The sequence below is a fragment of the Lepidochelys olivacea genome, assembly GCF_965140295.1.
Source record: "Lepidochelys olivacea isolate rLepOli2 genome assembly, chromosome: 1".
Classification (NCBI taxonomy): Eukaryota; Metazoa; Chordata; order Testudines; family Cheloniidae; genus Lepidochelys; species Lepidochelys olivacea.
In genome coordinates, this window is record NC_140411.1 from 193563990 (window position 1) to 193587096 (window position 23107).

At 41.2% G+C, this 23107-nt stretch overlaps 2 protein-coding genes across 2 annotated transcripts in view; one reads left to right on the top strand and one right to left on the bottom strand.

Annotated features, from left to right (window-relative positions):
• LOC311523322 (OX-2 membrane glycoprotein-like) overlaps positions 1–23107 on the bottom strand; it is a 135687-nt gene that overhangs the window by 7161 nt on the left and 105419 nt on the right. The gene's annotated exons all lie outside the window — the stretch shown is intronic.
• BTLA (B and T lymphocyte associated) lies at positions 1183–21206 on the top strand (the record flags this gene model as incomplete). Its single annotated transcript, XM_084614109.1, has 6 exons — positions 1183–1350; positions 13557–13895; positions 15182–15217; positions 17396–17551; positions 18655–18701; positions 20865–21206. Exons 1-6 carry the CDS (start codon positions 1263–1265, stop codon positions 21204–21206), a joined length of 1008 nt encoding a protein of 335 aa, XP_084470235.1. The 5' UTR covers positions 1183–1262.

Here is a 23107-nt window from a genome sequence, read left to right on the forward strand (position 1 = left end):
TTTTCAGGGGAAGCAGATGTAGAGGGAATGGAAGCTTGTGAGAAGTGGCTGGTGGATACGAACAGCATTGGATGGGGGAAGGGACTGTGGGCATATACAGGAGCTGAGGGAAGGGGGTTCTGGGGGGAAAAAGGTAGCATGTGCTCATGTAATTACACACCGTATCCTTATGCATATGTACAAGGGAGCCAAACTGAAGTTGCACAGGCAACCTTAATTCTGGCATTTCCTAAACTGAGTGCTTGACTTTGAAAGAAGAAGTTACTCACCTTGTGCTGTAACAATGGTTCTTCAAGATGTGTGTCCCTACGAGTGCTCCACAACCCGCCCTCCTCCCTTCTACTTCAGAATTCTTGCCAGTGACTCTGTGGTAGAGAAGGAAGTAAGGGGCAGGGGGCCTTGCCCCTACACGCTGGCTAGCCTCATGGCATGGCCCAAGGAGGGACAGCGCATGTGTGGGCCTAAAGGCTACTGGTACCAAAGTTATCAGTTCAGTTGTACAGGGACGCAAGCCAGAAGTGGCAGAAGCTCCCTAAAAGTGTGTGTGTGTGGGGGGGGGCACCAGAACCTGAACTGTGGCCCTGTCCCCGTCACTGACCGCTCTTTCTCCCCAAGGCCCTGCCCCGCCTCTTCCCACTTTTAAAAGTGATAGGTCCATATCCATGTTCTGGTTCTCCTCATGCAAGCATACCTACAGTGGAGCACCCACAGGGACACTACTCAAAGAACCACTGTAATGTTCCTTTAATGTAGGGTTTTTTTAAAATGTACTATGAAAATAAAATGGAATAAAGAAGCAATCCAAAAGGGTTGGAAAAAGTGTGGGGGAAGAAACCCTACTGTGCAGGTGTTAACTTTGAATTTACTGTTGTTTGTAAGATTAAAATCTCAGCCTTAGTGTTGCACTAACCGAGGATTTTCTTATAGTTTTAATTCTGTAGTTCCACTTACTGCACTGAAAAAGCACACAGGGGAAAAAGAGAAGTTTTGCAGTTCAGAGATTTTGAAAGTAAGCAAGTGATGGATAATGATACAACCACATAAAAGTACACCATGTAACTTGTCAGATTTTTGCATAGTATGCTACAGAAAACTTCCCCGCCCTTTTCCCCACCCCCAAATCTCCTTCCCTGTCTAAACTTTTCAGTCAAGAGAATCAGTTCAGAGACACTATGGGCAATCACAGAGGGGTGTAAGTATCTACACAAACTGCACTTCTTTAACCTCAGAGGAATTTCTCCCATCTCCACCATGCTGATGAAATGAAGGCTCCTCCAGGCATGCGGGCAAACAGAACTGTACTGCACATCCTTCTTGTGGTGCTGTCTCTGGATCACTGTCAGGTTTATGGTAAGATGCTTTATCAATCTAATGTGACTTAAGTTACTAGCCTTCATAGAAAGCCGTGTACTCAAGTGATTTTCAGTGCAGTCTGGGTGAGGAGAAATTCAGACTGTGAAACTATGGTATGCTGGATTATGATGGAATAAGATACAGGACGTGAATCTAATAAGGTAAAATAATGAGCACATGGATTATGGATATTAAAACCAGGCCTCTAAGTTACTGTCTTGACTGAAATTCAGCTAATTGGAACGGGGATCTCTCCAGTTCCTAACCAAAGCCTCTGCCAGCTGTGCAAGGGTAGAACCCAAGCACCTTGTTAAAGTCCTAAAGTTCTACCAGGTGTGGTTTGACCCCAGAGTGCTGGCAGAGTGCTTGCATGTCCATACCTAGAAGTTACCAAAGTGGCCTCAGTCACATGTCCTAAAAAATCCAGGGCTCTAATTTTCCTCTCACTTTCTGCAGTGAAACTGTTGACTTTAACAGTGGTTCTCCTGATTTATACCAGTATAAGGGAGAGCTGATCTCTGTATTTACAAAGACATTGTGACTAATTCATCTATGATAATTTTTCTGAACTCAGTGGCATTACAACAGAGACTTTAGCCCATGGTGGTTATGGAAAGAGAGGTTCTGGGTTATCTCACAAAGAAGAACAGCCCTTTAAATTTATCCTTTGTGTTCATGGTTAAAAAAAAATTTAGTCAACGATGACAAAGACGAGCACATCTATTACAACTGCTTATTGCCTCTCGTGTGTTTGCTACTTTTAATTCAGTCTGAATTAGTCCAGTCCATTCCATTTGTCCAAAATAGTGTGAAACAGTGCACATAATATGCTGTAAGCATTAAACTGATTTTGAATAGTTATGCTATGTTAACCTTAAAGTTGTATTTCCACCACGGCTATAATTTACGGCAAGGTACATAGTCGTAATATTGACAAAACACTGCTATTAATAGCATGAGACAATGAATTAAGTTAAGGTGCATGTCATTAGCAGTTTAGCCACAGATCATGGGAAAGTCAGAGGTGTGGGGTAAAGGACGTGCCCTGCCCGGTTAGCGATGTGATCGTCTCTACCGCTGACTCAGTGTGTGACCAGATTTTGGGCAAGTCACTTAATCTCTCAGTAATTTGTTTTACCCATTTTAAACTAACAACTATCTACCTCAAAGATTTTGTGAGCTTCTACAGCTATTGACCATCTCCCTCAGGGCTCTGTGGAAGTCTACTCTTCCCTTCTTAAGCTTCCTTGTTGAACTTAGTGTCACTCTGCCATTGCCCACTCCCATGTCTGGCAAATGGCCACTGTCTCAGATAATCACTTCTCTGCCTTATTCCACATGGTCCATGTGCATGGGTCAGCCTCTCCAAATTCATCAGCCAGGCCCCTAGCCTCTCCACATTTAAGTCTTGTCAAAAATCTATCTTTGCTACGTAGGCTATAATGAATCTTGTTTTTGTTCCCTTTCCCTGACTCTACATCTAATGCTGTCTGTCTGTCCTTTGTGAACTCCTCAGAGCAGGGGCCATCCCTTCTTATGTATTTAGAAAGTGCCTTGCATATCATGCATGCATGCAAACAAATAACAGAAAGGCATCAGAAATATTACACAGTGCTGAAATTTGCAAAAGCAGTCTCCATTATTGCCCCATGATTTCACACGTTCATAACTTTCTGACACATTTACATTTTGGCCATGAATTTCTTATGCTTGTTCTTTGCCTAAAAGTGCATTTATCTGAAGAGTTTAAGCCAAATTGCTTCAGCCATTTTTGACATAGGACTGAAAATGTTTCCCTTCCCCTAACACGGACAAAAACTGACCCTTTTTGCCTCTACAGAGGCAGCTTACCCTTGACACTTGATGTAAGGAGTCATCAGTAAGGAGTGTATGCTTTCTTAAATTTGGAAAAAGTAGTATTACCTCACAGGCACAAAATGTCAAATGAGTGGAAAATCTCTGAACATGCTCAGTATGCCTCTATTATTTTTAGCCTAATAAAACCACACCAACTCTGTGACATGAAAGTGTATTTTTTCCCCACCCAGCCTGATGGGCACAGGAACTGCTGCTCTCAAGCAGCTGCTGAGGCAATCTGCATGGAGAATACTATAGAAGTCTCCCTAAAACAGAGTCCTGCCAAAAGTATTGCCTTAACATCAGGGAAAGGAGAAGATTGGATGGAAAAAATGAAGGACTCATGGTTTTTGACTCTCATACCAGTATGGCTGCATTGTACACTACTCTGCAAATTCTAAACTTCTGTTAAAAAAAACAACAACTTATCAAGCTGCAGCCAAAGTGATTTCTTTCCATGGTTGACATGACCTTGCAGAGAACTTTCACCAGCCAGAAAACAGCAACAACTGTCTATCAAGCACCTCAGTGGAAAGATGAATTTCAAACAGTAATTGTTATTGTTATTCACAGGAAAATTTCTCTTTGTAGATAAAGAAGTACGTTGATGAAGCATTAAGAGAGCTCTGATAAAATTAAGCAAAGAAAGGCAAAAAATAAGCATCTAATAACAATATTAATTCAACCATGTTTCATTTGTGGAATATTTTGTGACTTTTTAAAAAATATCATATTGGATATTTAGCTATATAGAACACTACATTTGTGCAACATGACTGAGATAGTTCTGCTGTGGGAACCTTAATGTGTGCACTCGTGTTTTATCCATTCGTCCACTCCAAACGTCAAGGAAATCAACTAGAAGAGTGCCTTCTGCAATACTCCTCTCTTTGGTCTCCTTTCCCTGTATTGCAGATGGGAGCAGCAGCAGATTTGCCCACGAATTTCTCTCTCTCTCTCTCTCTCTAAGGTAGCAGATTAGCATAACAAATTAGCAGATGTCACTGCCACTCTATGTTCTTTAAACCAGAGGCTCTCAACTTTTCTAGCTACTGTGCCCCTTTCAGGAGTCTGATTTGTCTTGTGTACCCCCAAGTTACACTCACTTCAAACTACCTGCTTACAAAATCAGACATAAAAATACAAAAGTGTCACAGCACACTAGTACTGAGAAATTGCTTACTTTCTCATTTTGACGATAAACTTATAAAATAAATCAATTGGAATATAAATATTGTGCTTACATTGCAGTGTATAGTGTATAGAGCTGTATGATGTAAGTTAGGTCGACATAATTTTGTAGTGTAGACATGGCCTGAGTCTTTCTAGAGTGCCTCTTAGCATAGTACCTCTCTCGACACTTACAGCAGTGCAGCTGTGCTGCTGTAGTGGTTAATGAAGATGCTACCTGTGCTGATGGGAGAGCTTCCCCTATCAGCGCAGGTACTCCACCTCCCCAAGAGATGGTAGGTATATCAACAGGAGAAGCCCTCCCGTTGACATAGTGCTGTCGACACTAGGAATTCAGTTGGTGTAACTGCGTTACTCAGGAGTGTGGATTTTCCACACCCATGAACAACATAATTATACGGACGTAAGTTTGTAGTGTAGACCAGGGCTGAGCATATAAAGAGTTTTACATATCAAGAACACAAATATTCAGAGAGTTGGCAAACTGGTTTTCCAAAATGTAAGATCACCCAAGCCCCAAACTTTTGTCCCAAACTTTATGTTTACATGTGATCTTGCAAATGGGGGTTGGTTTGTGCCCTTTGTTGTTTCTTTATGATGTCTAAGTGTAGCTCAGAAAGTTTGCTAAACAAACAAAAATGTTCTTGCTTTTGTTCTGCCTTAGAAATATCAATCATGTCATAGAATTTAAGGCCAGAAGGGATCACGTATCCTCTAGACCAGAGGTTGGCAACCTTTCAGAAGCGGTGTGCCGAGTCTTCATTTATTCACTCTAATTTAAGGTTTCGCATGCCAGTAATACATTTTAACATTTTTAGAAGGTCTCTTTCTATAAATCTATAATCTATAACTAAACTATTGTTGATTGTAAAGTAAATAAGGTTTTTAAAATGTTTAAGAAGCTTCATTTAAAATTAAATTAAAATGCAGAGACCTCCGGACCAGTGGCCAGGACCCGGGCAGTGTGAGTGCCACTGAAAATCAGCTCACATGCTGCCTTTGGCACGTGTGCCATAGGTTGCCTACCCCTGCTCTAGACTGACCTCATGTACAGCACTGGCCACCAAAGACCACACAGTCTGTTCTTAGAAACTAAGCAGCATCAAGTCTAATTAGTACTCAGATGGGAGACCACTTAGGTACTGGAAGACTCAGGAGGAATTGCTCTTCCCACCTAGTCAGTACCCCAGAATGGAACTAGGGGTTGCTAGCATTGCTCTTTTCTTTAGATAAAAGGTAAAAGCAAGCTCCTGGCCAGCTGTGGTTCTTAAAGGGAGTGATTTTTACAAGAGCACAGGGTCTTGGCTTCACTGTTTTTGACAACAGATTCTTACGTGACTCAAATGTAAACTAGTACCAGCTGTTAATTGAAAGATCAGGATGGTCAATTTTTAACACAACTAACTCAACCCATGGGTAGAAACTCTAAGTGTTGCTATATCTCAATTAATCAGATTCCACCTGCATGATTAATCATAAACACCCAGTTCTCCAGTTCTCCTTAATGTTTTCCAGGACAAAAACAAGGGTAAACAAAATTGAATTTCTAATGTAACCAAACGAACAACAAAACAAAATAAAAAAAGAAGGGCTGTCGATTAGTCGCAAGTTAACTGACGCGATTAACTCAAAAAAAAGTATCAAGATTAAAAAAATTAATTGTGATTAATCACACTGTTAAACAATAGAATACCAATTGAAATTTATTAAATATTTTTGGATGTTTATCCACATTTTCAAATATATTGATTTCTATTACAACACAGAATAGAAAGTGTACAGTGCTAACTTTATATTATTTTTTATTATAAATATTTGCACTGTAAAAATGATAAACCGAAGAAATATATTAGCATTTTTCAATTCACCTCATACAAGTACTGTAGTGCAATCTCTTTATTGTGAAAATGTAACTTACAAATGTAGATTTTTTTTTGGTTACATAACTGCACTCAAAAACAAAACAATGTAAAACTTTAGAACCTACAAGTCCACTCAGTCCTACTTCTCATTCAGCCAATTGCTAAGACCAACAAGTTTGTTTACATTTATGGGAGATATTGCTGCCTGCTTCTTGTTTACAATGTCAGCTGAAAGTGAGAACAGGCATTCCCATGGCACTTTTGTAGCTGGAGTTGCAAGGTATTTACGTGCCAGATATGCTAAACATTCGTATGACCCTTCATGCTTTGGCCACTACTCCAGAGGACATGCTTCCATGCTGATGATGCTCATTAAAAAAATAGTGTGTTAATTAAATTTGTGACTGAACTCCTTGAGGGCGAATTGTACGTCTCGTGTTCTGTTTTACCCGCATTCTGCCATATATTTCATGTAATAGCAGTCTCGGATGAGGACCCAGCACATGTTGTTCATTTTAAGAACACTTTCACAGCAGATTTGACAGAATGCAGAGACGGTACCAATGTGAGATTTCTAAAAATAGCTACAGCACTCAACTGGAGGTTTAAGAATCTGAAGTGCCTTCCAAAATCTGAGAGGGATTGGAAGGGTGGAGCATGCTTTCAGAAGTCTTAAAAGAGCAACACTGTGATGAGGAAACTACAGAACCTGAACACCAAAAAATAAAGAAAAGCAACCTGCTGGTGGCATCTGACTCAGATGATGAAAATGAACATATGTCAGTCCACTCTGCTTTTGATCGTTATTGAGCAAAACCCGTCATCAGCATGGATGCATGTCCTCTGGAATGGTGGTTGAAGCATGAAGGGACATATGAATCTTTAGTGCCTCTGGCACGTAAATATCTTGTGACGCCGGCTACAATAGTGCCCTGCAAATTCCTGTTCTCACTTTTAGGTGACATTGTAAACAAGAAGCAGGCAACATTATCTCCTGCAAATTGTAACCAAACTTGTTTGTCTGAGTGATTGGCTGAAGTAGGACTGAGTGGTCTTGTAGGCTTTAAAGTTTGACATTGTTTTATTTTTGAATGCAGTTTTTTTTGTCCATAATTCTACATTTGTAAGTTCAACTTTCATGATAAAGAGATTGCACTACAGTACTTGTAAAAGATGAACTGAAATATACTATTTCTTTTGTTTTTTACTGTGAAAATATTTGTAATCAAAAATAATAATATAAACTGAGCACTGTATACTATGTATTCTGTGTTGTAATTGAAATCAATATTTTAGAAAATGTAGGAAACATCCAAAAATATTTAAATAAATGGTATTCTATTATTGTTTAAGAGAGCAATTAATCATGATTGATTTTTTTAATCACGCGATTAATCACAATTAATTTTTTTAAGCGTTTGACAGCCCTAAAAAAAGCCTTTAAAGTATAAAGCATTGGAAGGAGGATTTTCCTCTCAGTGAGGTTATGGCATGTGCATTAATGTGAGTGGAGATATTTACCTCAGTGACACAACAGAAAAAAAAATATCCTTATTTATGAAGAATCCATTCTAACCAGAAACTAAAGTTTGGATCTCTGCATTCAAAACATTAGAGCAATCAAATGATCTAAAAGAATCTCTGCTTTCTGCAGTATAAGTTATTAGAGGACTACAAGGAGTAGTTTGATACACAAGCAATACATATTTTATAGATTCCTTTGTCCTCTTTGAAGTCTGGCATCCAAATACTGATCATGTGTGGCCACCCCTGTTTAGCTTTTCAAGACACGAATTCCACTACATCTGACATCAACAGGCCAGCTTTTTCAAGGCCTCAACTAATGACTCTTGAATTACCATGCACTCACACATCTACAATATCATTTCTGGAGTTGGTTAGTTACACCACTATTGTGAACTGTTAATAAACCACAGCACAGGAAACAGGCAGAAATGTTCAAGAGATACACTCACAGTAAAAGGAAGGTGAGCATTATTCACTCTCAGTAAAGCTTGTAAGAGCTCATATAAACTCTGTATAACTGCACTAAAGTCCAGAGTTTCCCCTTGCTAATGGATACTCTGGTTAATAGAGAAAAAAAGTCTCCCACTTCCTAGGATGCTGTGTTTTATTTAGGCACTTAAACCAAAACAAATCAAAACCCGAAGGCTTACCTCAGACTACTTCTTCCCTAAGTCAGAGGCACACTACTGCTTTTTAAAGAGAACCTGCAAAGAACTTTTCAAAAATTGGCCTTATGCCCCTTAATTACATATAAGGCAGGCCTGAAATATTTTTATGGTTTTTTTTTTTTACTGCTTGTTTTTCCGCTTAGAAAAACCTGGAATGTCAGATCTGATTTTCCACTGGCTTTGTGGAAGGGCTATTGGGAGGTCTCAAAGCATATTCATTGTAGGCTCCAACCATTTAACTGAAGGAGAGAGTATGCTGGATTTGAACAAAGACTTCCTTTGTCCCAAGTGTTTAGTTATTGCAGTTAAATAGGTATAAACCAAAACCCAAAACTGGATGAATTTTAAATAGTCTGTCCGAAATTGTCTTCCACTGCAATACCTCAGGTTTCACTCATCTGATTCTCATGATGTTACCATTGCACTAGCTCTCCACTCTTCAATAGCATCTTTCAGCCTAGACAGGAACTGAATCTTTAACATTAAAAACCAAGCAGACGTGGCTTTTTTGTTTTTTTAAGGTATACACACACAACATTATGCAGTAAAGAAACAAAAAAGGGTACAAGCCCATTTTCTTTTTGCAGATCACTATTAGCAGCAGCTGGGTGACCTTGGGCAAGTTACTTCCCTCCTCTGTGCCTCAGTGTCCCCATCTGTGAAATGGGGATAATGATACTGACCTCCTTAGTCAAGTGTTTTGAGATCTGTTGATGAAAAGCACTAGATGAGAGCTGGGTGTCATGTTATTACTAGGGCTCACACTTATGGGCTGAAGGAAGTGGGCATGGGAGAGCAATCCTTCTGGCCTGTGAGGAGTCAGTTTTGCCTCCCCAGCACTCTCATCACTGCAGCAAGCCTGATTGTTGTGGTTTCCTACAAGTGATGCTGAATGAGCAAATAGCAGTACTTGCATTGCAGTCAAGGAGAGCATCCCACTTCTCTGAACACTGACATCAGACAGGAAAGAAAAGGATACTGCCCATGTTCATCACTTTGTGCCTACAGAGTCCTATTTCTACAAACAAGGCAAAGAGATTGTTCCATAGTGAGGGCTTTCTGCTGCCCCAGCACTTGCTATTGTTCAAATGTTAAGATAAAGATGTTTTGTAGTCACAAACACACACGCTTTTTTTAAAAAAGAGGGGAAAACATGAATCACATTCTCCTGGCTGAGAAGCAGATGAACACATTTTATTCAAACTCGATCTTTAAAAAAAATAAATCACCTTTTGGATGAGACAAAGTATGAGCACTCTCAATGCAAATGGAAATTTGTGTAAAGTTCAAAGCAAGTGAAACATTTGTGCTAAGCATGGAATGGCTCCTTCTGTCTTAACTGATAGCATTGCAGGGCGTTTACAGGGGGGGAATTTCCCTCAGTGATCATCTATGTAGGCTGGTTACATTTGGTCTGGAAAACTGAAGTCCTCAATCTCACAGCAGGAATGGCACAAGCAGCAGAAGTGCAAGTTTTCCATGTTTCAGTACCAACTTGCCTCCATCAGACTGCTTCTGTGTCAAGAGCTCCCTTTCCTGGCTTTTGCTTGTCAAACCCTGTTCAGGAAGACAAGACTGGATTAACTCTCTTGTGGGCCTGGGGCTATTAGATTTTGTGGGGACCATGGGGGTTGGGAGTGGGCTCAGAGCTGGGGCAGGGGATTGGGGTGCAGCTCCAGCTGGGGGGGGTGGGCTCTGGGCTGGGGGGTGCAGCAGGAGGTTCGGGGTGCAGGCTCTGGGTGGGAGTTTGGGTGCAGGAGGGGGCTCCAGGCTGGGGTAGGGGTGAATGAGGAGGTGCACGGGTGGCTCCTGGTTGGCAGCACAGCAGGGTCCCTGGATCCCTGCCTGCCCTGGCTCTATGCTGCTCTGCTCCCCAAGGTGACTGGCATGTCTGGCTCCTAGGCAGAGGGGCCGCCGCTCTGTGCGATGCATGCTGCCCGTGCCCACAGACACTGCCCCCACAGCTCCAGAGCTGCGGAGCCGGCACTGGGGGCAGCACGCAGAGATTACCCTGAATGCCCTTCGCCAAGGGGCCGCAGGGGCACATTGGCGAGCCAACACTCGCAGCTCCAGCCCCAGGGGATGGCACTGAGGCTCGGGGACTGGTATCTGGCCCGTGGTGCGGAGACTTGCTGCGGGTCGGATGAAAAGAAGCAGCGGGTCACATCCGGCCCCACTTAGCCTGAGGCTCTGGGCTGCAGCCCCTAAAGCTCCTGCATTAATCCGGCCCTGCAGGAGGATAGCTCAGCAACCTCTTTAAGGGTCTGAGCCCAGCTAGGCTCATCCACACCTCCTTGCCACAATCTAGGGTGGTCCTTCCACTGCATCAGGGTATCTTGTCCCATCCTAGATGATTATTTGGGTGATGTCTGCTTTTTAGTTAAAGACGTGGTTGAAACGGAATGTGGTATTACGAACATTTACAGGAATTAATCTATGTTGTTCTTTAGTTCCCGCTTAGAAGAGACTGCCCTCAGCTACATACATCATCCCTTAGGGAGTGTTTATGAAATGTTAATTGGGTGATTCTTCCTCAACTAATAGTGAATGGTGATGTTTTTATTTCTATACCACCATAAAAATGCATGATGATTTGCAGACAAGGTGAATACCACATCCCTGCACTGAAGAGCTCAAGATCTAAGGCCCTATTCCTCCAGAAAAGTCTGCGTGGGCAGACCCCCGCAAAGCTCACTGTAGGATCAGGAGCTAATTTACAACAAGACAGGGAAGTTATTGCTGGTGTGAAAAGGGAAAGAAGAAAGAAAAAGCTACAGAAATAATATAACAATGTTGCTTTTGCTACTGATGCCAAAGTAGTGAGGGTTACTAAAGGTTTGTGTTAAAGCTGTGTCAAAGGAAGGAAAGACTAGACTGCGTAGGCCTCCTAGAAAAATAGATTTTGAAGAGAAAATGGCAGGAGCAGAGTTGGTTTGTGTTACTGACCATGGACAGCTATTTGGATGAAGGATAACACATTTAACATAAAAAGAAAAGGAGGACTTGTGGCACTTTAGAGACTAACCAATTTATTTGAGCATAAGCTTTCGTGAGCTACAGCACATTGCATCCGATGAAGTGAGCTTTAGCTCATGAAAGCTTATGCTCAAATAAATTGGTTAGTCTCTAAGGTGGCACAAGTACTCCTTTTCTTTTTGCAAATACAGACTAACACGGCTGTTACTCTGAAACCTGACATTTAACATATTTAGGGAAGAGCCATCAAGTATATACAGTATCAGACAGGCTTACTACAAAAAACTATACAGCAAATTTAACATTCTGATATAGGCATCTGTCACTCTCAGTGATAGCATCGAAAGGGCTGCTGGTAAGGTGTGATCATTGCGGGTATTTCTGGAAGATTATTATAGATGTTTTAATTGTTGTTCTGGTTGAAACTTTCTGCTTTCTAATTCTAGCTCTTTGTTTCTATTTTCAGACTATTCAGCCACGCGCAGCTGTTGTGCACTGCACACTAACAGTCTATTTGTATTTTCCTCTCCTCAGAAATGGAAGGGTCTGAGCTACAGACAAAGATGATGATCTCACTTTCTGATTTAGGCTCCATTCCTGCAAACACTTTCACATGTGCTTAACTTAAAGCATATATTTAGCCCTATTGAGTTCAATGGGACTAGGACTGCATGCATGCTTACAGTTATATATGTGTGCGATTGCAGGAGAATATTAAAAACAGATTAATATTTTGTACGTTTAGAAGGTTAATAATTTATTTTATTCCAAGGCACCTGCTCTCAAAGTCCTCTGTGTGCCTTAAAAAAAGTAACCTGAAAACACAGCTTACAATAACTGGACACCACTATTAGATAGTAAGCTATTTGAGGCAAAGATTGTTTTTATTTTTATATACAACACACTGGCAGCACGTTGCCATGACTAACCAAACCACCAGCACCTCAAATAAATCCAGAGTAGCAACAAAGTCTGAAAGGAAAAATGGGGGGGAACCCCTCCCCCCTAAACCCAACACACATAATTGTGTCCTTTCTTCCTGACAAATAGGATTCCAAATTCAGAAGTAAAATGTGAGGGGCAAATTACACAACAGTGGGAGGAAGTGGGTTTAAGGGAATCTAAACTGGCACCACATTCACATTCTTCCAGATGGTATGCTCAGCAAGTTACCATAGCTTAAACTCATTCATACATCATCTGTAAGGGCTTGTCAACACAGGGGGAGAGCAGGAGGTTAAATCCACAGCTTTTTGAGTTTATCTGCTTTGACCAGACTTGAGTATACACAATGCAATTTATTGTGAGCACTGACTCTGCACTTATCTCAAACTCTGGATTCCTCTTTCAAAGTGAACTAAACTTTGCTGTGAAGTGAGTTAGTCTAGTTTATTGTTCGTGTGTACACAATGCTGCTGCTAACTACTTTGGCAGTTTTCCAAAGGCTATACCACACCACTTTGGAGGCGACAGTTACTGACCTATCTACCTCTGTGCCCTGCCCTACTCTGGAGTCAAATTGATCAGATGTCCCCTTCCTTGTTTGGATTTAGGAGTGGTGGACAATGTTGGGGGAGAAATGAGGCCAGATTTAAGATACTTTCCCCCCTCTCTATTTTTCAATTAATGCACAAAACCTCTAAGTTGTGTGAGAGCTAAGGGGGCTCTATACATAACACACATAACAGAAAACCACAAAAGCAAGGAAATGAAGAGTTAAGGCATCTAATAGTACATTTCTCCAACCAGAGAGGCATAGCTCACCAGTAGTGCAGCCAGATAACCTTAACTCTGTCACAATTTTGCAGAAAGTGCATTTTCCATCAAAAATCATTTTGACAGAGAATTCTTAGCCTACTGTAATGTCACAGCTGGGCTAGATTTGAACCAATAGACAAAAGTTGCATCACATTACCAGTCTTCTGCAAGAGCCAGTTCTGTATCCCTTGAGATGAAATAACCCATAATCTGTGCTTTATCTTCTTTCAGTGACCCATATAGAAATAATGAGGAGACAAGGCAGAGAATGGGCAATGACAGTCAGAAGAGTAACAGTAATACTAATTCATAGTAATAAAGCTATAGGGGGAAGAGACACTATGAAACAATGATAATCTTTCAGGTTTTTCTTCACTTCCAGGAGACGTGACTGTGAACTGTACTGTTGAACTTCTGGTTACAAGAGGTTACAGATACCCGAGAAAACCTGGGGACTCCCTCAGTATAGAGTGTCCAGTGAAGTACTGCACAGAAAAGCCGGCCATGAACTGGTGCAAGATACAGGAGACGCACTGCTCACTTTTGAAAGATGGGCCAACGAGACATACAGCCTGGAAAGACGGGAATGTGTTTGTTCTGAACTTTGTACCTGTTCATAAGAACGACAGTGGATTATATCGTTGTCAAGCTACTGTGGGAAGTTTAAGGAGTGAGAGCCATGCAGTAGAAGTTCTTGTTCAAGGTAAGCATTAGAGGATAACTAGTTTTGAGGGAATTTCTCTTTATCAGAACTGATTCTAAAGGTTAAAAACTCATTCTACTTGGAAGTCTGTTTCTACAAACAAACACACTATTCAGTGGCACAGTAGTAATCCAAGTGGCCTTCTAAACATGCTGACCTCTCCCATTCTGCTCCTGTTAATGTCTGCCTTCCCTCTTTACGGCTCTCTTAATGGTCATTAGGAAGAAATCACGAAAGACCCAAGAGGATCAGGAAAAGAAAAACACAGTCATGGGGGATTCTAAAACTCTTGGGATTTAGGATGATCCATGAAAGGTCAATCTAGTCATAACAAATATAAGTCAGTCAAAGCCAACGAAGGTCAGGAAAGGTACAGTCTGGTCACAAGCTGCACAAATCAGTCAAAATGCAAAAAGGTGCATGTTACTGGACAAGGTCAACACAGTACAAGGAATGAAATGGCTTAGGAGAGAATCATGCTGAAGACATTTGTCTTACAGAGAATACAAAGGGAGCGTATGAGTTTGTGCTATGCCTCTTGGAGGCATAGACTACAGTACAGTCCCAGCAGCAAGAGGGATATGCTGCCCTTGGGATCCGGGCTTGGTGCGGTTCCCAGAAACAACTCAGAGGTTTCCTCTAATTCATGACAGCTCTGCCTGGGCTGCTTATAAGCAGCTCTGCAACCAGGAACTGCTCAGTATGGCTCCGGCACAGTCCTGGCCTAGTCCAGCTGTAAGGCTGTCTTACACAGTGCCTGCACCAGGAGAATTCTCTCCTAGCGTGTTAAGGAGCTTTAATGGCCCCTGTTCATTGCTGCAGCAGTGTACATAGGGTGCAGGGATAGAGAAAATCCCTCACAGCATTTATTGCTGAACCTTGTGAGGAGGTTTAGCCTGTGCCCAGCTCACACTAGTCTCTTGGTGTGAGCTAAACTCTAATAGAAAGCGCTGAGCAAATAAGAAAAAAAAAAAGTATTCACAAAAGTATTTTGAAAAAGTGACATAATATCTATTTGCAGATGATTCACTTGGCTGGTTTTTTTAAATGTCAAAGAAGACTTTGAATAAAGTGTGTGTGTACTACTCAAGCAGCCTTAGGAAACAAGTTCTGTGCCCTCCCACCAATTGCCTTCTTTCTTGTTTTGTTGTTCCCCTTAATCGAAAGTAGAAGTTATGGAGACTTCACTATAAGATTGCTCTTTGAATATGGAAAACATAACCGGGACATAAAGTTTACCAAGTTCTCAGCTCAGTTTCAATTCTTCTCCTGCTTTTCTTTTTCAGAAGTGACTACAAATGCCCCTACAAATCCACTATCAAGTAAGTTATGATCTTCTCTTGTAAAATAGGGGAACTATCTCATATTTATATGACTGTGTGTGGTGAGGGTCATATATTTTTGCACATACTGAAATACTGTTTAACCTCATCACTAAATCACTGTTGCTCACACTATAGCTTGAATGCTTCACTTGGGACTAAACAGCCATCACCTATGCCAGAATCCCCTGCTGCTGCCCACCCTAATGCATGAATATATCAGTGTAAGCGAGACAAAGCGAATTAGACACTCCATCATAGTGTAACAGATTGTTCAGTTTACACACATTTCTCTCATACTGCGTAATACATGCTACTCATGCTGTTCCAGGAGTCACACTGTATCAGAATTGTAGTCTTTGATTAATTTACAGTGCAAAAGGCACAAGACACCAATAACAGGTTCTTTTACTCAGGTGACTACTTAAATATTTGTTAGAGGAAATGAGATTGGTGAATCACATATATAGAGATATGAAGACTTTATTTAATACCCAAATGCAAGCAAGCAAGGATAATTACAGTCATAAAAAAGTCAGATGAGGATAGAAAAACAGTTCCCCACAATGTGCATATTTACAACCTTATGGAGATCATCATGAGTGAAGATGGAATGAATAGTACATGGAGAAGCACTGTAAGCGGGAGTGATGACAAGCTTTCCAGCCTGATGTTCCAACTAAGGACTGAGTGTACCTTTTTTATACATCTTTCCATTACACCCACACATGTATGGGACCTTATTTGATTGAGTCTCAGTGCCCTGTCCTTGTAAAACAGGTGTCAAAGGCTTGCTATGTGAAAGGGGTCACCAGTAAAAAAGTTTGAGAACCACTGTTGTATAGCATTCTAAGGGGCCAATGTCAGAGTTCGGGCTACTTGCATGGCCAATTTGCGACAATGTATTTCACAATAGTTTTGATGGGTAAACTTAGTTTTGCTGCATGGTTACGTATACCAAAAAGCCCCTAAAATGCTATTATTTTAAGTTTAGTCTATTCCTTTGCAGTTTACTTGTTTACCACAGGATACATATTGCTAAAAATTATACTTGTAGGTTAAGTACTTATGCTAAATATTTAAGCCTTATGCTATCTACTAGTCTCTGTTAGGTGTTAAACTTGTTGCAAAGCTTATTTCAACTATTTTTACATGTTGTTCTTCCCTACTTACATTACAGCTTTAATATCCGCATTTATAAGCATGTTAGCTTTTAACATATAGATTATAGTTTAAACACAAGCATAAACCTTCCAAGATCAGTTTGGGGTCAAGGATCAACAGAACATAAACAACATCTTAAAGAGTGGTAGTGGACAATAATTACCCAAAGCCATAATTTGTTCAGGGGTGTCACACCCACACACTATGAAGGGCCATATACTCTATAACCAATGATGCACAGCTGTGACCTTGTCAACAAAAGAGGATGTGTGCACCCTATACATTACATGGGTTTTAAAATAGATACGGGGGAAATAATCCTTACTATCTTTGTCACCCTCATTTAACATACTGTTCTCTTGAAATACTACAGGCAGCAAAGGTACAAAATCTCATAGTTCCCCACCAATCTGACTCCTCTGCCAGACCTTCTACTTTCTAAGCTTTTCCTCCTGCCGTCCCTTAAAGGGAACCCAAAGCTCCTGAGTCCATAGTTGTGCACCTAGATATGTGGCCTGATTTCCAGAAGTTCTGAGCACCCAGCAGCTCTCATAGACTTCAGTGGGAGTTGCTGGGTGCTCAGCACTTCTGAAAATTAGGCTGGTGCCAAAGTCTGGACTCAGGAGCCTGTCTTTAGGAATCCATTTCAGAAAGTCTTGGGCTTTGAGTTTAGTTGAGAAAAAAATAAAATGGAACCTCCCAAGTTAGTTTTTTCTATGCTGCAAAAAGTACAGGAAATGAAAAAGAGAAGAGGAGGAGAGAATCTGGAGCAGAAAAAGGAAGTTTTGAGCAGCCCCAATCCCAATCCCCTTAGAATTTCAGACAGCCTTTCACCCCTCACTAAATATATTCCTAATGAATACTTCAAAATGCTTCGTTAACTAGCTTAATTCAAGTTATTCTAAAAAATGTGCGGTTAGCAGATTAAAAAATTGGTACATTGAATTTATGAACTAATCGGATGGCTCAGAATAATCCAGCCAACATCCTATATCATGTACTAATAAATCTTAGAGGAATTTGCAGGTGCCACTAATGTCACAGAAGCTCCTCAAGGACCTAGCAGCAACAATAAGAAGTGGATTATTTATGCCCTATCATCTCTGGGGGCATTGTGTCTCCTCATCCTTATCTGCTTATGCCTGTTGTGTTGTCTGCGGTGGCACTCAGGTGAGCTCTCATACCACCTCCTGTTCTTCCTTGTGCTCCTGCGGGCAGAGTAATTTTTTCTTCTTTGGTTTCCACTATTTAAAATGTCTTCTTTAAGTACTGTTAAAATGTCTGAGAACAATCATCCCCAACTGACAGTTGAGCTAGAACATGGCCAAGGCCTAGCTGGTTATGATGATGATTTTTTGGCTGTTTTATTTGTCACCCATGCTATTCTCATCTAGCAATAGTGCAATAGTTATGGATAAAATAAGAACCCACCCAAACCTCAAACTCCACTTCTTTAATAGTTTGAAACGCTGTGATTTGCTCTTTGTCTTTCCCTATCCCCATTTTACAGAAAAGACATTAAACAAGAGTCTTGACCACTTTATCCCTTGCTACAGTTCATAAGAATGGGAGAGTTAACCTTGCAGTCCTGATCACACTCCAACTAATTACATTCTGCTTCCCTAATTTCCCTTTGTATTTTCAATTAGATACAATATTATTCTTCCCTTCTAAAATGTAGGGTCTTGGGCTGTTACAAAGATGCTATCTTCCACCTCAGAAATGGAACCCACAGTTCCACTACATTGTCATTTCAGTGGTGGGAAATGATGGGTCATTTCCCTTACCTATTTCTCAGTGGCTTTCTGAGGGTTAGTTGGTTAATATTCGAAAAATGCTTTGAGACTTACCAATGAAAGGTGCCGTAATTGCCTACTAGGTGGCTCAAGTTTATCGAGTGTTTTCCATGCCTGATGCCTATGGCTAGTATGTTCTTGTTTATGACTAGAACCGCCTCCCCTCAAGGTAATCTAGGAGAATCTCTCCCCCCCCCGCCCCTCAATATACTAGGAAGATATTTTTTCCACATTTCTGGGGCTACGGAGGGACAGTCATATTTCCCAATAAGCTGTAGAATATGTTTATTACCCTTTGTCAAAATAGATCTTCCTGAATCCAACCTGGGCATACTCTAACTGGATTTTCATGTTGTGAGGTATATCCAGTAAGGAAAGGGGTATTTTACTGATGTCCATAACCCTTTTCTACTAGCAGAAAGACAATTCTCACAGTTGTTTTATTGATACACCATCTTCTTTTCTTTTTCTCTCCAGTGAAACCCAAGACAACCCCAGTAACCTCACAGAAGGAAATGAACATGGTGTGTTTGAGCTCTGTGCTACCAGGCCTTGTCATATCCTGTATTATTGAGTGCTGACAAAGTGCTTAGTATTTTACAAACATATAGGAAGACAGTCCCTAGCTCAAGGAACTAACAGTCTAAATAAAAGACAGAGAATACCCCTCAGTCATGTAACACCACATAGGCTGAAGTTGCAAAGTTCAAGTGAAGTAGTTTTGTTTTATTAGTCCACGTTCTATAGTTGTTGGGTCGCAGCTGTATAAGGACTTGCGGAAGAAAACTGCTTTGAATAGGGTTTTGAAGGGACAGAGGGATGACATTTCAAGTATATGGGAAGTACGGAAGCAGATGCAAAGAGGATACAGATGGGGTTTTTAGGACAGGAGCCTGGAAAGGGAAGTGGAAACGCATAGAAGCAGAGATCCTGGTAAGGTTGGAGCTGGGTAATGCAGTGAAGGTGAGGACAAGAAGTTTGAACTTGACATGGAAAGTGAAAGAAATTTTTTTTAAAAATGTGGCTATCTGTATTACCGTAGCAGTTAGGAACCCCAGTCGTGGACCTGGACTCCATTGTGCTCGGCATTGTACAAAGGACAAAAAAAAAAAGACGACCCTTCCCAAAAGATCTTATAGTCTAAGTATAAGACAAGAGGCAATAAATGGGTACAGACAGGTGGGTACCAGGAAACCATATTCATTAGTATGACAGGCAATGGCCTCAATGCACCAAGAAGCCAGAGGCCAGTGATCCGATCAGAGTAGCAAGCGAAGGAAGATAGCGTTAGCAGCAGCAGCATTTTCTGCGGACTGCTGGGGGACTAGAAATGACAGTAGGCAGCCAATGTGGAGTAGATTGCAGTAAGCAAGGTGAGGGAAGACAAAGTGGGAAGGAGTGAGAGGGAAGAGTGGGTTTCAGAAATGTATAAGAGGAAATGATAGATTTGGAGAAAGGAGAGACATGGAAGAAAAAAAAGGAAAGACAGGAGTCACATTCAATAACTTAACAGGCTGATATAGAAGATGGCACAGCTGTCAAAGGTGATGGAGAAAAGAAGGGAGAGGGATAAAAAGTAAAGAAGGGGCGTTTCAATTTTGTCACTGTGAGCTTGATTTGTCAGTGGAACAGCCCAGAGACGGCGTAAATGTGAGATTGCAATGAGGGGAAGAAGGCAAGAGATTTGTGAATCACCCACCTAGTGATGGTAGCTGAAACTGTGAGACTGGATGACCTTGCCTAGTGAGAGTACAGAGGGATAAGTGGAGGGGACAAAGGACAAAACCCTGAGACAAAAGGAGAGGGGAGAAAGGGAGAAGTTACTCGTGGAAAAACGGAAAGATGGTGGAGAAGAAGGAGAAAATTGAAGCCCATGGAGGAGAAGTGTCAAAAAACCAGTGGGAAAGATGAGTGAAGAAAAATGGTACTTAAATGTGGCCAGCATGAGGTCATGTGACACTGGCACAGACTGTTCCAGAGGAGTTGAAAGGTCACAAACCAGACTGCACAGGATTCAACAGGGTGTTACAGGAAAGAAGATTGAGATAGCAGGAACAGATGTCCCACTCAAGGAGGGAGATGGAATTTAGGTGGATAGGCAAGTGGGGTCCTAAGGAGGGTTTCTTTAGGAAAAAATATATGAGTGAACTTGTAAGCAGACAGAGATGCTGGACAAGGGATGAAAGAAGGAAAGACAGATTCAGAGATGGAAGGATGGGGACAAATAGAGAGAGTCTTGCAATGTGAGACTGGATGGGTGATGGGCAGGCAGAGCCATGGAAGTGAGAGGCACAAAATGAGTGAGTTAGGAGAGCTCCTGCAACGCGATGTTCAATTTTACCCTGAAACTGATGAGATCACATGGAGAGAGGGTAAGGGGGAAAAGAAAGGAGACAGAGAGTTTGGGAAGGGAAGTAAAGGTAGAGAAAGGCTTAAAGATGCAATGATTTCTAACTTTATCCCATAAATTGGTGTATTACCCAAAAGTATATTCCAGGGAACCTGGTTGTCCACCTTTGCTCCAACGTTTATCCATCATTTTTAATGCAATTTTGAAGTGGTAGAGCCCACCTGAATGAAACCTTATGCCGCATCTCTGTTACATCTCACATGTGTGCTTTGTCCAGCCGACACATATCTAATATACAGTTCCACACAGAGCTGAACACCGTTCTGTTCTCTTGCAGGTCAGCAGAGCTACATGTGCTCCATACCACACCGATAGGACCACGCATGCCCCCGGTGAAGGATCGACACTTTACTATTGCTCCATGGCTAGCCTGCAGCAGCCATTGGATGACAGCACAATTTATGATAATCATGTCCCTCACTGGAATGGTAGCAGGGCAGCAGCTGGCAATGCCTGTGACAGTGCTGCTGTTGATTCCTACCAGCCCACATCTGAGAGCGAAGATGTCCTTGTTTATGCTTCATTAAACCATTCTAGTATTATAGAAAAGCTCCCGAGAAAGGAGCAGAATGTGGAAATGGAACTTACAGAATATGCCACCGTTTGTGTGAAGAAATAGCCCTGGCAATGACATGTCTTTAACTCGGCCAGCACCGTAACGGTTCATGTCCTGCAGTGACTCAAGCGTTACAGCAGGAACATAAGTACACCTTCTTCTAAACAAAGAGGAATTCTCATCAATAAAAGCATACTGATTCTTATGATATGTTCTGGAATTCACACTTAAGTGAAGCCCATGTTCGTGGTTGGATATTAGCAACCGCATGTTTGTTATTTTCCACATGGATTCATTTGAAGCTTTCATATTCCAGGAACGCCCCCTGCTCTGATCAAGGCACTGCCCAGAACAAAGTCAGAGTTTGGACAGGATCAATAAAAACTGAATAATAAAGGTTAGGAGCACTGGAAAAGAAAACAAATTTAAAGGACAATGAGCTCTATTAGGTCCACTGGGGGAAATTATGAATTATTTTTGTTGAAGAAAATTTTTGACGATAAGAATTTTGCTTGAAGAACATATTTAAGCATAAGACTTATGCACCACTGGAAGGTGTTCTGTGACTATGAAGAACATATTCACCTGCTACTAACTAAAAAGCAAGCTAATGGGTTTTTTTTGTTTTTGTTCTCAACCAGCAGCCTATCCCCATCAGTGTAGGTGGGGTTATTTAGACAGTATGAAAAAAAATATAAAAGAAAGAGATCATGTTTGCAATGACAGACAAAAAAATAACTATGTGAGGTTAAAGAGGCAACAAAGAGGAGGAATGTATTGATAAACTGCAGGATACACAAACAGGGTAATAGATGCATACATTAATTTATGCATTTACTGATAAACAGATGTCATGTTGATAAGACTCTTACAGATGCATGGATGACTCAGCCTGTTAAGATGAAAGCACAGACTATAGGTCAGGGTTTCTCAAACTGGGGTTTAGGACCCCTCAGGGAGTCGCAAAGTTATTATATAGGGGGTCATGAGCTGTCAGCCTCCACCCAAAACCCCGCTTTTTATCCAGCATTTATCATGGTGTTAAATATCTAAAAAAGTGTTTTTAATTTTTTTTTGGGGGGGGGGGCGGTTGCACTCAGAGGCTAGCTATGTGAAAGGGGTCACCAGTACAAAAGTTTGAGACCCAGTGCTATAGGTGAACATGGAATTCATTTTTCTGTGGAAAATTCATTTCTGTGGAATTCATTTTTCTGTGGAAGCCAAACACCAGCAGTTTGCTGAATGCTGCTGTTCATCTTCTTACATGTAAAATGAACAGCCACCGTATTACCTGATTCTCACACAGCTCTACTAGCTTCCCATTTAGTTCAGGATCCGGCTAGAAATTGCCCTAATTTTTAAACACTTTCTATGGATTTACTCCAACCTACTTCTGACACTTTGTTCCTCCCAACCAGGCTCTTTTCATGGCCTTCTCCGCATCCCATCACATCATCTCAAAATGGTTGGCAAAAAGAGCCTTCACCCTTCATAGATCCTGCCCTCTCCGTCCTCTTTCAAAATCCTATCTGAAACATATTGTCTCCCTTGTTTATATCAACTGATTTCCCCCCACCTCTGATTTCATGTTTAACTGTACTGTTTGTTTATGTGGAGAGCCTGGGACATGATTGCATGAAAGATATTATGCAAGACCAAGAGGTATTGTGCTGCTGAGGTGATAAACAAACAGGAAAAAGGAGTAAGTGTATATCTACACAGCAAAGAAAAACCTGTGGCTTGCTCGTGCCAGTCAGCTCAGGCTATGGGGCTGTTTCATTGTTGTGTAGACTTCCAGGCTCAGGCTGGAGCCTGAGCTCTGGGACCCTCCCATCTTGCAGACATACCCTAAGTGTCAGTTTATTTATTTCCTATAAATATTTCATTTGTGAACAGGCTGATTTTTTATTTATTCACTTTTCCATAACTATTTGATTAACAGTTTATGTGGTCAAATTTCAGCG